The following is a 16579-nucleotide window of genomic DNA, read 5'->3' as shown; positions in this document are numbered from 1 at the left end:
TAGACTAAAAAATATAAAGGTGAAAATGAGAAGTAGATGCCAAGTTATAAAGACTGTCCGTGACTGAAGGGCCTGACCATTTTAGTCTGTGGTCATTGGGTGACCTGCTGCAAATCAGTCTTTAGAAATGGCACGCACTGCTAGGTGTCTTTAGAAATGGAAAGCAGGCCCTATTAGAAGCAATTACTTGTTGTTCTTGTTCTGAAGCTATGATGGGGAACATGTGTTGTGTTGCCTTGTGGACCTGCCTTCTGAGAAATATAAATGTATATGAAAAGTAAATGAAAACATTAGAAAAGTGAAAACAATATGATTATTATAAGAAAACCCTTTTTGACAAAAAGGTCAAAGAGAACAAATTCATCTCCAGATAAATACATAAAGAAAATGTTTAAGAGCTCTTGCTAATTAAATCTCCACTCAAACTTTTTAAAATTTCTGTATCCATCCAACACAGCTTGATTACAGATGATCATGTTGCGGGTGTAAATTTTAAAAAAGATTTGCCAGTCAAAACCAATATGCAGGGTTTTGTTTTCTAATAGTAAACAGTCAGTCTATCAATTTCCAGATCTTCTATGAATTATAAAACTAGATATGGGATTGTACTTGGAGATCAAGAAAAGTTAATCAATCAAGCCATTTTTGGGAAAACCAAAAAGGAACTGCAAAGCTCAACTGCCAATACCCCTCATGAATCATGATGATGCTGTCAAAGAAAGACTTCTACTAATATCAGGAATATGCAGAAGTGAAATTAGATAAATAAAAATAGATGCCATTTCCACGCAATTTCTGACATGGAAAGTGATCTTTGTAAAAGCCACTTTCCACGGATCATGTTCAAATTTGTTACTTTGTTGAAAAGGAAGCATACTACAGAAACAACAAAACTGAAATTTCTGAGAATTAATTCAGAGCTCTAATAAAGCAACTCTTGTGCTGTTGACTCAGCCAGCCCAAATAGGCACACACCAGACTCACTATAGTCATTGTGTCTCTCATCCATATCTTTCAACACCATTTTCAGGCCTGCAAGCAAAAAGCTAGAATGGTAATGATAATAAAAAACAAGGTATGCCATTGATATAGTGCCCTACACTCTCCCTCTCCATGCCCTCCACTGAGCAACATTTAAGCAAGGCTCTCTTTCTCTCCAAGTGCCTTGTCTAGTTGTATTCATCTTCCCCTCCTCACTTCTGAAACCATGTATTCTTCTCGAACATGGAAGACCATGGCAATGGCTGCAGTAGTTGTGCTTCAGCTCTGGTTTTCCATGGAGGTTGAGTCTTCTTCTTCTTCTTCTCATCATCCTGATCACAACATAACTAGGCTTCCAGGCCAACCCCATGTGGGCTTTCAACATTTCTCAGGTTATATTACTGTGGATGATCAGAAGCATAAAGCTCTATTTTACTACTTTGTTGAAGCAGAAATAAATCCAGCTTCAAAGCCTTTGGTCCTCTGGTTGAATGGAGGTCTGTTAACTCCCCTTAATTGCTTCAATGGAAATCAAATAGATATATGTATGTGAGAAATGTAGGAAAGAACTGAGAAGCATCATTAATCGATGTGTAATTTTCTGTTTCATGTAGGACCTGGTTGTTCTTCTCTTGGGGTAGGGGCATTTTCTGAAAATGGACCTTTTAGACCAGATGGTGAGGTCCTGGTTAGGAATGAGTACAGCTGGAACAGAGGTAATGCCATAAATATATTAGCTGTGGTCACTGGCCAGCCAAAAAAGAAAAAGAAAATAGTTGCTGCATGATTTGGCAATTTATATTTTCATTTTCATTTGATATTGCAGAGGCAAATATGTTGTATTTAGAGACACCAGTTGGAGTGGGGTTCTCTTATTCTAAATCAAGCTCCTCCTATGTGTCAGTGGATGATGAGGCAACAGGTATATATATTTATGTTCTCATCAGTTCCAAATACATGTTCATCCTTTTGTTTCTTGCTTTCTACTTTTCCCCCTTTTGAAAAATTATGGTTTGCCCAGTGGACTACATATTAAAGTTTGCTTAGACTTTTCAAGAAGTGACATTTAAGCAGTGTTTCATTTTCCACACTACAACAGTGTAACTTTTGTTTTGCACTTCCAAAGTTCCAATGAAGGGTTCAAAACTATTAACAGTCACCAGTATTAACAAGCACTTTTTAATCTCTCTTTTTTTTTTCCTAAATTCTGAATTTAGAACTTATGGAATATTTGAATTTTGTGTCTGCATTTAATTTCTTAAGCAAGGGACAATCTTGTGTTCTTGCAACGCTGGTTCAACAAGTTCCCCCAGTACAAGCACAGGGATTTGTTTCTAACAGGAGAAAGTTATGCAGGTACCTTTGTAAATATAAGCTGACTTGTTGAGAAATGCTTTTTAATTTCCTGTTTCATCCTTTTTCTTATTATCATTTTGTTGCTGCTTATTATTAATTCCAGGTCACTACATTCCACAACTTGCAAATCTTATGGTTGAAATTAACAGAAAGGAAAAGTTGTTCAGTATAAAAGGAATTGCTGTGAGTAGAACTTTAATAAAGTTTGGATTTTGACTGACCAAAAAAACATAAAAGGAAAATATTTTATATGTATTCTCTCTCACTGCAGCTGGGAAATCCTGTTCTAGAATTTTCCACTGACTTCAACTCAAGAGCTGAGTTCTTCTGGTCTCATGGACTAATATCAGATTCAACATACAACATGTTCACGTCTGTTTGTAACTATTCGCGATATGTGAGTGAGTACTATAGAGACTCAGTTTCGCCTTCTTGTTCAAAAGTTATGAGCCAAGTGAGCAGAGAAACCAGTAAATTTGTGGACAAGTATGATGTTACACTTGATGTCTGCATTTCATCTGTGCTCTCACAATCAAAGGTTATAAGCCCCAATGTAAGTAAGCCTTCTCTTCCCTTTAACTTATGGTATGCCTTTTCTTTTTTTCTTCGTTTCTTTTTTTCTTTTTTTGGTGTTACATATCTGAACTCTTCATATATGCGACAGCAAATGACTGAGAGGATAGATGTATGTGTTGAAGACAAAATTGTGAATTATTTGAACCGGAAAGACGTGCAAAAGGCTCTACATGCTAGGCTTGTCGGAGTTCGCAGATGGGATGTTTGCAGCAAGTAATTATTTTCTTTCTGAAGATTAAATACATATGAAGCAATGCTTGTTTAGAACAATAAGAACCAACTTATCAAAAGTGATATGTGGGTCTATTATTTAAAATTTATAAAATATACAATCTTTTCAGTCACTAACTGAAATTTCATGTTGATACTAGCATTTTGGACTATCAAGTGCTCAACCTGGAAATACCTACAATCTCATTAGTTGGATCACTTGTCAAGGCCGGAATCCCGGTGTTAGTTTACAGGTACTTGTAACTGGAAATACACTTCTTGCATGATCTCAAATCAAATTATTATTCTTGAATGATATATAGATACTTGTAACTGGTATAAAAGTAAAACTCATAAAATTTCTCAATTCAGTGGAGATCAGGATTCTGTAATTCCATTGACGGGAAGCCGCACCTTGGTCTATAGATTGGCAAGGGAGTTGGGATTGAACACCACTGTCCCTTACAGAGTTTGGTTCGAGGGAAAGCAGGTATATTGCAATGCTTAATGATTATGCATAGCACATTCATTTCATATCTTTATCTTTAAATTTCTGATCAGCCTTTTCTTTTCCTTTCTTTTTTTCTCATTCTAAGATTTTATTTGTGATGAGTTTGTCTGCCATCAGATGGAGAGATATAAACTTAAATCTGGTTTCATATGATTTCTATTGGTTCTGTCCAGGTTGGTGGGTGGACCCAAGTGTATGGTAACATACTTTCATTTGCCACCATCAGAGGTGCCTCTCATGAAGCTCCTTTCTCACAGCCTGAGAGATCACTCAGGCTTTTCAAGTCATTTCTGGAAGGCAGGCCTCTGCCTGAAGTTTTCTGATACATTGTTTAGGTCCATAGTGATTGAGTTTGCAAGTAAATATGCTGTGCTATACATGGCTGCTGAAGAGTTTCTTTCAATTTGCAAGAAGAAGAGGGAGTTTTGTGTGTGTGTGTGTGTGTGTTTTTTGTTTTCTGGCTTTTGTAAATGTAAAAGACTCATCGGGTTGGAAATTTTTTGTAAACTTCAAAGGCTTCTTGTTTCTTCAATTGATTTGACTGAATCATTAGATTCATTCACAAAAACTCTTTTCTGACCTTGACTTAGGAGAGGATATACTAAATGCAAGCTCTAATCACTGCCATACAGACAATTTTCAACATGTTTTTCTGGTAAAGATGTTTAACATCAATCTTAACACAACATTAATCATCCGTCCAAACTTGTTTATTTGGTATAACCATTTTTCTTTCTTCTTGTTTGGTCCCAAGACCACCCCACCACTTCAATGACAAGTTTTCCTCAGAAAATTAAACTCATTTCCTTTTCAATTAGCACTTCTCAAAAAGAAAAGACCCGTTGGAGATCTAGACAAACAAAGTACACATAATAATTAAAGAGTGCTGCTAAACAAACTCTAAAATTAACTGAGTACACCCTACTATAAAAGTATATATTGAATTATTGATTTATCCTAATATAAAATGACCAAAAAGGATATATGGAATTGTGAAATAAATATAATTTTAATAAATACACCCTACTAATCATATTCAACCCTAATCAAGAGATTGCTTGTCCTATTGTGTTTTTAACGAAAGATGTAGTGATTGCAAAAACTTGGAATTGCAAAAAAAGTGTCAACAGTTTTAGTAGAAGCATAAATCCAAATGAAAAGTCAAAGATTTATAAACACTATTAAAAAGCTGAAAATCAACTATAAAATAATGCTACAAGTATTAGGGTGTACAAGAAGTATTTTTGGTAGTTTTATAGGGTGTACTTAGTTAATTTTACATTTTAATTAAAATATTAAAGTGTACTTAAATCATAGAAGGTACTCATTTAATTTTAGAGTTCGTTTAACAACACTCTAATTAAATTATCAAACAATCAGTGGATCTCTTCAGGAAAAAAATATATATAAAATATCAGTGGGTCTCAAGCGTTATACAATTATTATATATTTATATAAACAGAGTCTGATTAAACAAAAGAAAGCCAAAGCAAACGAGAGTGATTCTCATCCTCATCATCATCATTATAGCTTGAATTGAAGCAACAACAACAACAACCAATTCCCAAAGCCCCATCGTACAGTTTCAGACCAAAAACCAGCAACCTCCATTTCATAACAAGTTTTAGGCCCGAAAAAAGGACCCCCACTTGCCTACCTACCCACTACTATATCTCTACACCGTATAGTTTTTCAGTTTTCAAAAGAGCAAAACTGAATAGGCGCCAACTTCCATCTATCTCGCACTTTCTTTGTTCCTTAAAAAAGTGAACTGCTTTTTATATTTTTGAGTTTATATACTTAGCCTGTACAGTTTTTTCTCTCTCCCTCCAACTGGCTTTGAGGACAGACAGAGAGTGGTACCCTCCCATTATTTTTATTTTTCTAAAGAAACCCCAACATCCCAAAAATAAACATTATGGCAAAAGAGCAAAGCCAGGAGCCTGCCATCATCAACCCTCTGCAGGTCCAGGTATTGTCCTCCGTTCCCTTTAATTGTTTTTCCTTCTTGTTTAAACCCAAATAATTAAAATCTCATGCATTTTTCAGCTTTTGGGATCTGGGTTTTCTTTGCGTTACATAAATTAAGCAGCTTTTATTGACTTTTGAACAAGTGAAACAGATTGGGGTATCTGATTTCATATTGTTGTTTATATGTTGAAATTGCAGGACAAAGGGGAAGACAAGGAGTTGGACCCTGGATCTGACGAGCCTGAGGCCCCTTTGCCTCTCACAGTCACTTCCCGGGTTAGTAACTTTTATATGATTTTGATTCTTTCTTTAAAACCAGAAAGAGGAAAGAACAAATGGGCATTATGTTTTTGTATAGTTAGGTTCCTTGGAATGCGGGTGTTTTGTATTAATTTTCCACAGAAAGACAGATAGTGACTGTATTTTTTTAGACAAACAAAGACGAAACTAAACATGGATAGGGTGTATTGGCAATGCAGGTCTTGTATATGTTGGGTGACATTGCCGCAGGGCCTGCGTATAGAATCACGCAATGGCTGGAATTGGTTCGTAAGCGGAGTTCCCGATATCATTCCTCTGGCTTCCCCCACAGCCTTCCGAGGTTTAACAGTATGCCTTTTAGGTTTGTTTCAACTTTTTGTTATCTTGTGTTTATGTGCATTGAAATGTGGTTAAATCGCTGTAAGAGGAAATTTTCGATGTTGCATTGTAGTCATCATGGTTGCTATTCAGTGCAGGAGAATCTGTTGGTGACTGGGCAGATCATCTGCCTACCGAGCAAAACACAGAAGTCAATCTCTGGGAAAGACTTGGTAAAGCTGCTACATTGGACATTGAGTCAAGTTCTTTCTCCTGGGATAGACTTTCTTCGCTTCATCACACTGAACATAGTAGTAGCAATGACAATTCTGAGGATGAAATGAATAAAGCACTTGAGGTGTGCAATCTCCTTTAAATACAGTACATGGAATATCATGCAAAGAAGAAATACATGCATCATTGATTATATTCTTATCTGCTGCCTCGTCATCTCTTCAGTTGTGTGCATATAGGTCACTGTGAATTCGGGGGGAGTTGTCTTCTTTGCCCTATTCAACCAGCCAGGGATTGAAGATGCTATTCCTAAGGAAGCAGTAGCTGTTATAAAGATATCGTCCTCAAGGATGGCCACACAATCTGAACGTCTTGGTTATGAATTTGCAAAGTGCCTTGGAGTTCGAATTCCACAGGTTGCAACTTGTCACTCCTGCAATCATATTATAACTTGTCCTGTTCGTTAGGCTTTCTAGCGCTTGATGTGGAGTCATTTTCCGCTCTTGCCAACACCATAATATGTATATTTTGTCTGTTGGGTATTGTAGGCCAGAGTCATTCATAATTGTAGCTCGGAGTGGCTCCAGATGAAGGAAGCTGCAGAGAAGGCAAGAGATGTAGCAAGTTCAGAAGGGGATGAATGTGGTGAAATGACATGTTCAGAACTTTTGGAAGCTCTTGAACTTAGCCGATGCCTTTTGCTTATGAGGTCTAACTACAATCTTAGTGTTTCTGTTTTTTTAATGTAAATGAGTTATCCTGCAGCATAAAATATACGGGCTTCTTTCACCATCTAGTGCCTAATTTTTTTATGGCGTAGGGATAGACTAGTCAATTAACATATCATCTTTTATATGTTATTCTACTATATCAGCCTGCATAAATGATAAGGGTATTTTGCTGGAGCTTATTTGCCTTATCCACTATTGTTGAGAAGTACATGGTCATTTGACTCAGTATTTCCATAAGCTCTACCAGATTGTTACCTACATGCACATGACTAGTTAGAGCATGTAAAGAAGTTTCTATTGATTGCTGGTCATTACACATGAAGTTAAAATGTTACCCTGATATTCTAGAACATGTTCAATGGCCCCTTCCACAATACTCATAATAGCAAATTAATGAGCATGATGTTCCATCATGTGCAGCACTAGAAAATGCTTCCCAGTAGATAACTGAATCTTTTATATGGTGTTACTGAAACCAAAACTTTTATCTTTGCAGCTATGTTCATGGATCTCCTTTACTTGAAAGCTCAAATGTATTTGAGTCAAAGGAAACTGCGGAAAAAACAGCAGCTGCTCTTGGTAGGATCCTGATGTTGGATCTTGTCATCAGAAATGAAGATAGGCTTCCTTGCCGTCAGCTCAGATGGCGTGGAAATTCTGCAAATCTATTGTTGGCTGACAAAACGACTTTTGCAAACATGGACAGATTGGAGGAAGCCTTCGATTCTTCAATCAAGCGATACAAACCAAGAGTGATCAGAGGTCTTCATAAGGATAGAAGGGCAACTTCAGTAGATAGAAAACTGAGTGCCCATAATTCAGGACTGGTATCACAGACTTCTGATCTTTCAGATATTATAGAGTCACCAAGATCCATAAAGAGTCAACTATCAGATGATTCAATTTTATCTGATTTTCCAATTGTGGCTATTGACTCTGGTGTTCCCCGTAGGCCTCCTGCTGGAAAACGTGCAAATGACCAGGAAATTTATCCTAGGCTGGTTGAGTTACTACTCAATAGTTCCGAGTACTCCTCTAATGTGTTACATGACATAACATTAGGGAAACTAGGACGTCCTCCTTTACAAGACATTGATGCATCTGATACACGAGCAGTTTATGAAAGGACTTCAGTTGTTCAAGAGTTCCGTAATGGATTCCGAGCTGCTCTTAGGGACCTACAAGGCTTCCATATATTCTTACTCACACTTCACCAAAAACTGGAGAACTTGCTACGAATATTTTTTAATATTATAGATAAAATATCTTCAGGGGAGTCTGACAAAGAGGATTTGGCAGTTCCTGAGTCGCCCTCGCTTGCTTCTGGAAGTGTTAATTTCCCTTTTTCACCAAGCAAGGACCGACTCATCAATGAGAACCATCCAGAGAGTGATTCTGAATTGCAGAGAACTGCTCCAAGGTCTTCATATTCGGGAAATAAAGAAAGCTCCGACTTGTGCTCTCCCATGTCACGGGATAGTTGGCATGGGAGGTTCTCTAAAGGGAGTGCAGAGCCCCTCCGTAGTCTGCGTTTGACAGCAAAGCTCCGGGACTTCCATAAATATGCCAAGGTTAGAAATTTACTTAAACAAAAACTTTGTGTTATACTGCAGATGATGAAACAGAAAGTCCTTTTTTTAATACATAATTCTTCTTAAACTTTAACATTACAATGCTCAGGTCGATGCAGAATCAAACAAAGAATTGGAACAGTGGAATGAAATGTTAAAGAGCGATGCTATCAAACTCTGCCAGGAGAACAATTTTAATGCTGGGTTTTTTGAGGGTAGTGACAATAACGGTGTTGTTGATGCTTATGAATTGAAGGTAATCTTTGCATTCCACTCTCTGTGTGTGTCTGTCTCCTTTCCTTTTCTCTTCCTTTAACCATCATTGTATTTACAAATAACAGGTCAGACTTGAGCACATACTTGAGAGGATTGCATTGATATCTGGGGCTGCAAACACAGAGAGGCCATCTCCAATCACAAGTTGCCTGTTCATCGGCGGGGCCCTGGCTGCACGATCTGTATTCACCCTGCAACGCTTAGGAATTACTCATATATTGTGTTTGTGTTCCAATGAAATTGGACAATCAGATTCACAGTTTCCTGATCTATTCGAGTACAAAAACTTTTCTGTGAGTTTTCTTTCTCATATGTGAACATATTTCATGTATGTTCTTAATGCACGCATCTCCAACCATCTCCATTAAGATGAAAGTCTTTGTTGAACATGGATCCCCAACTCTCCATGTATTGTTTTCGTCATATTTTTTTGCACCTGCATTGTCCTGATTAAACTACCCATTCCCTTTGAACAGATATGCGACAATGACGATTCAAACATCAGCGGCATCTTTGATGAAGCTATCAGTTTTATTGATCATGTTGAACAAATAGGAGGGAAGGTTCTGGTCCATTGCTTCGAGGGGAGAAGCAGAAGTGCCACGCTGGTGCTTGCATACCTAATGCTCAGAAAGTAAGTAGAATCCACAACCTCTGGCATCAGCCAACCTTGGATATTCTTTTTCTTCTGTGAAATGTGATTTCAACAAGATTACTTTAGGAAATATTTTGGTAAATAATCTTTCTATGGTGCAGGAACCGCACTCTATTAGAAGCATGGAATTCTCTCAAACAAGTTCATCGCCGAGCGCAACCCAATGATGGTTTTGCAAAAGTCCTATTGGATCTGGACAAGAAACTTCATGGGAAAGTTTCCATGGAATGGCAACAGCGGAAGCCAACGATGAAAGTTTGCCCTATCTGTGGGGTGAATGCAGGTCTGAGTAGCAGCTCACTTAAGCTTCATTTGCAGAAATCACACAAGAAACTATCATCAGGTAGCGTGGATAGTGCAATGACAATGGAAATACAAAAGGCTTTGACTGCATTAAAAATGAGTCGAGGTGGAAGCGTCAGCCCTAAACAGAGGCATTCTCATTCAGATGTGGAAGATTAGAGATTTCCAAGCTGCTTTTTTATTTCTATAAGGTGGACTATTAGTTTCAGAATGTGGTCGATCAATCTTGTAGATATATAGAGAGATTGTAGAAGTGTCTTGTAATCAAGGAATTGTGCGGTGGGTTTTTGCACATCCGGGCTTCAAGTTTAAATGTATCATAAATAGATTCTCAGAATTTAGAGATAAAGTTAATTTGCCATGCCCTTTTTGTCAAAAATGACTTTGTTAATAACTGATGTTAAACATGAGCTACTATATGACTAATGAACAGCATAGAACTTAAGAACCACCCAAGGATAAAATTAGAGAGGTAAAACAACATGAATGTGTTAAAATTCTTTATTAGAAATACTAGCATTCCCAACACTAATTCCACCACAGGAGGGGTCTAAAAGAAAAAAGTACTAACCCTACCATTTGTGACTGAACTATGCATGCTATTCTTCTGTATAAACTGGTACAGCCTTGAACAGTCAAGTCAACCATTAAACAAACAGCTTTCAATTACCGCTACCAACTAGTCCTTTTTGGAGTAGACTGTTCAATTGCAAAGCGCAAATGAAAAAAATACAAACATATTGGCAAAAGATTAACAAAAGCGGCTATGTTAACTTTCAAACTGGGATTGCCTCGGGCAAAGACTCGGGAGAACCACTGCTACCATTGAGCACAGTCACATTGCCATCAGAATCGACATCCACGATAACCGAGTCGCCTTCTTTGATCTCCCTTGCAAGCATCTTCTCAGCCATGCTGTCCTCCAAAAGTCTCATTATGGCCCTTCTTAGAGGCCTTGCTCCATAACTTGGGTTGTATCCTTCGTCAACCACTCTATCCCTAAACCTCTCTGTCACTTGAAGCTCTATCTCTTTAACCCTCAACCTCTCAAAAACCTCCTTGAGCATTATATCTGCTATTTCCTTTACCTCCAGCTTAGTGAGTTGTCGGAAGACAATCATTTCATCCAACCTATTCAAGAACTCTGGTCTAAAGTACTGTTTTAGTTCCTCTGTCACCAAGCTCTTAATTCTATTGTAACTGCTATCCTTCTCATCGTAATCAAGGTCAAATCCTATACGACGGCCTCCTTTCTCAATTACACTGCTTCCAACATTAGACGTCATTATCAGAAGTGTATTCTTGAAATCCACAGTTCTGCCCTTGCTGTCAGTCAATCTTCCATCCTCAAGTATTTGAAGCATCATGTTGAAGACATCGGGATGAGCCTTCTCAATCTCATCAAAAAGCACCACTGTGTAAGGACGTCGTCGAACAGCTTCAGTCAGCTGACCTCCCTCAGTGTAACCAACATAACCTGGGGGAGAACCAATGAGCTTGGAAACAGTGTGTCTTTCCATGAACTCACTCATATCAAGCCGAATCATGGCTTCTTCAGAACCAAAGTAGTAAGCAGCCAAAGCTTTTGCAAGCTCAGATTTCCCAACACCAGTTGGACCAGAAAAGATGAAACTGGCAATAGGACGATTAGGATTCTTCAGTCCAACACGAGCGCGGCGAATAGCACGACTAATAGCCTTGACTGCTTCATCCTGACCAACGACTCGCGTATGGAGGGTCTCTTCCATCTTGAGGAGGCGGTCCGATTCATCAGTTGACACCTTCTCAACTGGAATGCCAGTCCAGGAGGACACAATATGTTGAATATCCACTTCAGTCACGAGAGGACCTACATCTCCTGCCTCACTCTCTGCCTTACTCATCTCCTTGCCTTTATCAACAACAGCTGAGATCTGTGCCGAAAGGTCCTTTTCTCTGTCACGTAATTCCCCAGCCTGTCCAAAATTTTCTGTTGTCAGCTTAATTGATGAAAGCTTTCATACTAACATAAGACATTATTTGACAGTCTACTCATTAACTCTGATATCAATTTCACTCTAGAAAGCACCTGAAATTTTATAAATATTTCTAGCAGCAACTTCTATTGACAACCCTAACATTTGATTTGGTTGTTTAGAAATCTAGCATGCATACCAATGCAAAGCGCTTCAGCAACAGAATTGTGTACCTTTTCAAAGTCTTGGCTTCTAACAGCCTCATCCTTCTCCTTAGTGATCTGCCTCCGTTCTTTCTCAAGCTCTCTAGCTTCTTCAGGTAGCTGCATAGAACATAAAGTATTCCCCAGTCAACACCAGAAATCCCAGGGATTAAAAAGACAAGTGGCTATCCAAACCAGAAAGTGAGGTCATACCTGTGCATGACGAAGACGAACTCGAGAACCAGCTTCATCAATCAAGTCAATTGCTTTATCAGGCAGAAAGCGATCACTGAAGTATACACAGCCATCAATGAGAACAACATTATTCAATTATAACGCATAAGGAAACAGACAGGTCGCCAGCACCAATTGAAAAACAAAAACCAAAAATTTATAATAAAAAAAGTAAAAAGTAAATAATTTCCATAAATGGACATCAGCCATTATCCAGAGGAAGGCAAGCAATAACCAAAGGACATTTTCATTCATCAAAACACTACCAACATTTAACCATTTTGAATAAACATCAGCAGCATCCATCCAGCATTACATTGAACACAGAAGTAGGGATGCCTACCTGATATACTGGTATGATAGCTGTGCAGCAGATACCAGGGCTTCATCAGTGTAGCGGAGCTTGTGGTGAATCTCGTATCGCTCTCGAAGTCCTCTCAAAATCTGAATGGTTTCATCCACAGTTGGTTCAGGAACTTTGACTGGTTGGAAACGCCTTTCCAAGGCTGGATCTTTCTCTATGTGCTTTCTGTATTCATCGAGAGTTGTGGCACCAATGCACTACACCAATAAAAATTAAACTAACTATTTGGATCCAAATGTAAACAGCAGTAAGCTATTCTAATGTGGCTCCACATATATAATATTTTATAATTTACAATACCGCAGCCAAATTGATTTCAGTTCATAACAAAAATAGAAACAATGGTTATATTCTTTCTATCACTTTTTCAAAATTACCTGCAGTTCACCTCTTGCAAGAGCTGGTTTTAATATATTTGCGGCATCAATTGCCCCTTCTGCTGCTCCCGCTCCAATTAAAGTGTGCACCTCATCAATAAACAAAATTATCTCATCACTTTGTTTAATTTCCTCCATGAGCTTCTTTAATCTTTCCTCAAACTCTCCACGGTACTTTGTACCAGCAACAAGAAGACCCATATCCAGCGTTATAACCTAAAGAGTGGCAAGGTGGGGAAAAGGTCAAATGTATTATTGCATTGTTTTCCAAAACGTAACTAGAGGCATTGAAATAGAGGAAACTTTCCAAACAAGGCGACCATATTAAGCCTGGATGTTATGCACACACATAATGTTACATATAATATTGCTGAAAATTACAAATAAACTCTCACGCACCTTCTTTCCCTCTATGGTTTCAGGAACATCACCAGTTGCAATCCGTTGAGCAAGGCCTTCTGCAATTGCAGTCTTCCCAACACCAGGTTCTCCAATAAGGCAGGGATTATTCTTAGTCCGCCTACCCAAAATTTGCACAACACGTTCGATTTGTGGTTGTCTTCCAACAACAGGATCCAACTTACCCTGGGAATTTAAGAAAAAATATCTTAAAAACAGGCCTTCAAACAAACAAACAAAAAAAAAAATCGGAGCACATGCTACTATATAAAATAAGGGATATCGGAAAGTTCAAACTTACCTCCTCTGCTAGCTTAGTTAAATTGGTCCCATATTCTTCTAGAGTCGGCATCTTATTACCACTGCTTCCTCCTCCAACACCGGCACCAACAGCCTCTGTGCTCTCACCCACCATACGGATAACCTGCCCACACCAACAAAGTTTTTCATGGTTACTTTCTGATGATGAATTTATTCAAGAAGAATAACCAAAGAAGGATGACATGCTTGCCTGTGTGCGAATGTTACTAGGGTCAGCACCTAAATTTTCAAGAACACGAGCTGCTACACCCTCCCCCTCCCGAAGTAAGCCCAGAAGCAAGTGCTCGGATCCAATATAGTTATGGCCTGAAATTTATCATTTATTGTCCCTTTAGTTAACAAAAAAATGAATGTAAACCGTTACAGAGAAGTAAACACTTATCAATTTGCATAGAGATCAAAAAGGGTGACCAAGAAACAGGGAATACATAGGAAAGAAAGAAAAGAGCCTAAACGCACAATGAATTCAAAAGGGGTTGCTTGGATTCATCCAGTCAACCAAGTCCATGCTACTAATATTCAAATGTATTCATATCTTGCAATGTTTCTTTCAATAACACTACATTTGTCTTCAATTTCATGCATGGACCCTTTAAATATTGGTTAACTCCACAAGGATATTAATGTTTAATACCAAACAGTCCATATACATTGCTACATCTACTAAGGTATACACGTCAGAGTTACCCCACAAACCCAGTACATAAAAATAAGATGCCTTTCAACGAGAAAATAGACGTTTCTTATTAGTTTCTATCAATGTTCTCAAGGCATTTAGAGAACAAGAGAAGGAGAAAGAAAGTTACCAAGTTGGCGAGCTTCCTCCAGTGACAGCTCCAAAACTCGCTTCGCACGAGGAGTGAATGGAATTTCAACAGCAACAAAACCACTACCCCTTCCAATTATCTTCTCCACTTCAACACGTGCATCTTTAAGATTAATTCCCATGGATTTAAGAACCTTGGCAGCAATACCAGTTCCTTCACCGATAAGACCCAAAAGTATCTGCTCTGTGCCAACAAAATTGTGACCAAGTCGCCTTGCTTCCTCTTGTGCAAGCATAATTACTTTAATTGCTTTTTCTGTGAAGCGTTCAAACATGGCTTTAGGCACACATCTGCTAGCCTTTCGACGGGAAGTGATTGCAACTCCCATCTTGGAATAAAAGTCTTGCCCAGGTTTCGCCATAATATCTAAAGCATTAACACTACGGAGTCCTGAGAAACTGCTTATTCTCAATCCAGGTGCTCGTAAAGTACAACACATCTTGACTGTCCTTTTGGCATTTCCCGACCCTTTAGATTGACCAAGCCTTCTCCCAGCAACCACACCAGGAATATTAGTTGACTGAACCAGAACTCTAGCCATGATATCAACTTAGCAGTCTGCATTCAGCAACAATCAAACTTAGATTTAGTTGCCAATTCGAATATTCAGAGTGATAAAAAATCAAGAAAAAAAATTCACCAATAACTTAGCAGTTAGTTTCAATACAAACATCATGGTACTCAAATGTATACATCAATATTCAGCCAGCAACAAGTGTATGACTCCCATCAACATAGAACATACAATACAAACTTCCTCAATAATAATTATAAAAATGTGAAATCCTTTCCCACTCTTATCTCTCGCTATCAAGAAAACATAAATTGTGTTTTTTGCCTCCCAAAACCAGCATAGAAGTGATTAAGCAAGCACAAAAATCAATCCAACAACAGTTAGAAGTAGTTATCGAAGAGCTTATATTGGCAAACTAGGTAACTTAGAAAAAGTTCAGAAACAAAGCAACCATTAAATATCAAATAAACTACAAGCCCTATATAGACCACCAAAAACATAGATTAAACCAGACCAACAAAGCTCAAAGACACAACCTTTAACATTAGATACCCAGATTATAGGGAGCAAAGAGTTAAACGCAAGCTCAAAGTCAAAATAACATATCAATTTTATAAACCCAGCAATCATCACAATAACATCAACAAATTCGAAACTTGCGAATCAATAACAAATTCCATTCGATAAAGGTAAGAACAACCGATTAGAAAGGGGAAAACCCAGAATCCAAAAAGGCAGAAGCAAAAGTAAAAACCCTAACTTTTGTACGCAGAAGCAACCAAATCAAAAGGGTGACAAATTGAAATGAAAGCTCACCTAAAACCCCTTATTTGGATAAACTTTCAATTAAATAAAATGAAATTTTCAGAAAGAGAGACAGGGTCTTTCTTCAGAGAGAAGAGAGAGACCCTATTCTTAGTATTCTATGGTCGGCCGAAGAGGAAGAGATAGGTGTGGTCTTAAGAGAAGCTCTCTCTCTTTCTCTCTCTTTCTTTCTCGCTCTCTCTATAAATCGACAAATCTATCCCTTAGCCTTTTCTCTTCCATATGAGGCTCCATCACCGTTCATGCACCGTCCCGTACATGATTAGCTACAAGACACCGCTGCCTACATCCGCGATTGATCAACGGCAATATATTACGACACGTCGTCTAAAGTGTGAGATTATGGCTCCGACCGGACCCACCGGTCTTATCTGTATGTCAATGTGAATGTTAGCGCAGTCCATATCTTGCCCCGGAGATATTTCGCTGGATGACAATTTTACCCCTACTACGCTGCCTCTTCATTCGCCATAAATATTGCGGGTGCATGAATGTCTTATATGAATACGTCTCTATTGTAAGTGGCAACACAGCCGTACACGAGAACAATTGCTCAAATGTTTTTCTCTCTTTCTTTCTTTCTTTTTGACGCAATGTAATTTACAC

The 16579-nt window shown here is 38.3% G+C and overlaps 3 protein-coding genes across 4 annotated transcripts; 2 read left to right on the top strand and 1 right to left on the bottom strand.

Annotated features, from left to right (window-relative positions):
* Positions 861–4202, top strand: LOC18775952 (serine carboxypeptidase-like 45). Its single transcript, XM_007209059.2, has 10 exons — positions 861–1478; positions 1596–1697; positions 1808–1903; positions 2245–2337; positions 2441–2520; positions 2609–2890; positions 3002–3126; positions 3285–3377; positions 3496–3613; positions 3808–4202. The coding sequence occupies exons 1-10, from the start codon at positions 1208–1210 to the stop codon at positions 3955–3957; spliced, it is 1410 nt and encodes a 469-aa protein (XP_007209121.2). The 5' UTR covers positions 861–1207; the 3' UTR covers positions 3958–4202.
* Positions 5090–10686, top strand: LOC18777205 (dual specificity protein phosphatase PHS1). 2 transcript variants are annotated; one of them, XM_020563858.1, is made up of 11 exons: positions 5090–5606; positions 5804–5881; positions 6085–6227; positions 6338–6542; positions 6658–6837; positions 6967–7127; positions 7646–8720; positions 8830–8976; positions 9062–9289; positions 9473–9630; positions 9753–10686. In XM_020563858.1, exons 1-11 carry the CDS (start codon positions 5553–5555, stop codon positions 10111–10113), a joined length of 2790 nt encoding a protein of 929 aa, XP_020419447.1. In that variant the 5' UTR covers positions 5090–5552; the 3' UTR covers positions 10114–10686. The 2 variants fall into 2 exon arrangements, with proteins under 2 accessions (XP_020419447.1, XP_007209076.2); XM_007209014.2 differs by having other exon boundaries at positions 5091–5606; positions 6658–6834.
* Positions 10428–16339, bottom strand: LOC18776800 (ATP-dependent Clp protease ATP-binding subunit ClpA homolog CD4B, chloroplastic). The gene is made up of 10 exons (XM_007210323.2): positions 15965–16339; positions 14614–15192; positions 13998–14113; positions 13788–13910; positions 13487–13672; positions 13088–13303; positions 12690–12907; positions 12326–12401; positions 12143–12232; positions 10428–11909 (listed from the first exon to the last, which is right to left on the bottom strand). The coding sequence occupies exons 2-10, from the start codon at positions 15173–15175 to the stop codon at positions 10731–10733; spliced, it is 2766 nt and encodes a 921-aa protein (XP_007210385.1). The 5' UTR covers positions 15176–15192; positions 15965–16339; the 3' UTR covers positions 10428–10730.

Source organism: Prunus persica, chromosome G5, assembly GCF_000346465.2.
Source record: "Prunus persica cultivar Lovell chromosome G5, Prunus_persica_NCBIv2, whole genome shotgun sequence".
Lineage (NCBI taxonomy): Eukaryota > Viridiplantae > Streptophyta > Magnoliopsida > Rosales > Rosaceae > Prunus > Prunus persica.
The sequence above is the reverse complement of the archived record's forward strand: the minus strand, read 5'-3'. Positions and strand labels throughout refer to the sequence as shown.

Bases quoted from the DNA above. Each gene is read 5' to 3' on its own strand.
- LOC18777205 (XM_020563858.1), top strand. From the start codon at position 5,553: ATGGCAAAAGAGCAAAGCCAGGAGCCTGCCATCATCAACCCTCTGCAG. The intron at 7,128-7,645 runs GTCTAACTACAA...TTATCTTTGCAG, and splicing joins CGATGCCTTTTGCTTATGAG to CTATGTTCATGGATCTCCTT. The intron at 8,977-9,061 runs GTAATCTTTGCA...TACAAATAACAG, and splicing joins TTGATGCTTATGAATTGAAG to GTCAGACTTGAGCACATACT.
- LOC18776800 (XM_007210323.2), bottom strand. From the start codon at position 15,175: ATGGCTAGAGTTCTGGTTCAGTCAACTAATATTCCTGGTGTGGTTGCT. The intron at 14,114-14,613 runs GTAACTTTCTTT...GATAAATTTCAG, and splicing joins GGAGGAAGCTCGCCAACTTG to GCCATAACTATATTGGATCC. The intron at 12,908-13,087 runs GTAATTTTGAAA...TTATTGGTGTAG, and splicing joins TTGCAAGAGGTGAACTGCAG to TGCATTGGTGCCACAACTCT.
- LOC18775952 (XM_007209059.2), top strand. From the start codon at position 1,208: ATGTATTCTTCTCGAACATGGAAGACCATGGCAATGGCTGCAGTAGTT. The intron at 1,698-1,807 runs GTAATGCCATAA...TTGATATTGCAG, and splicing joins TGAGTACAGCTGGAACAGAG to AGGCAAATATGTTGTATTTA. The intron at 3,378-3,495 runs GTACTTGTAACT...TTCTCAATTCAG, and splicing joins ATCCCGGTGTTAGTTTACAG to TGGAGATCAGGATTCTGTAA.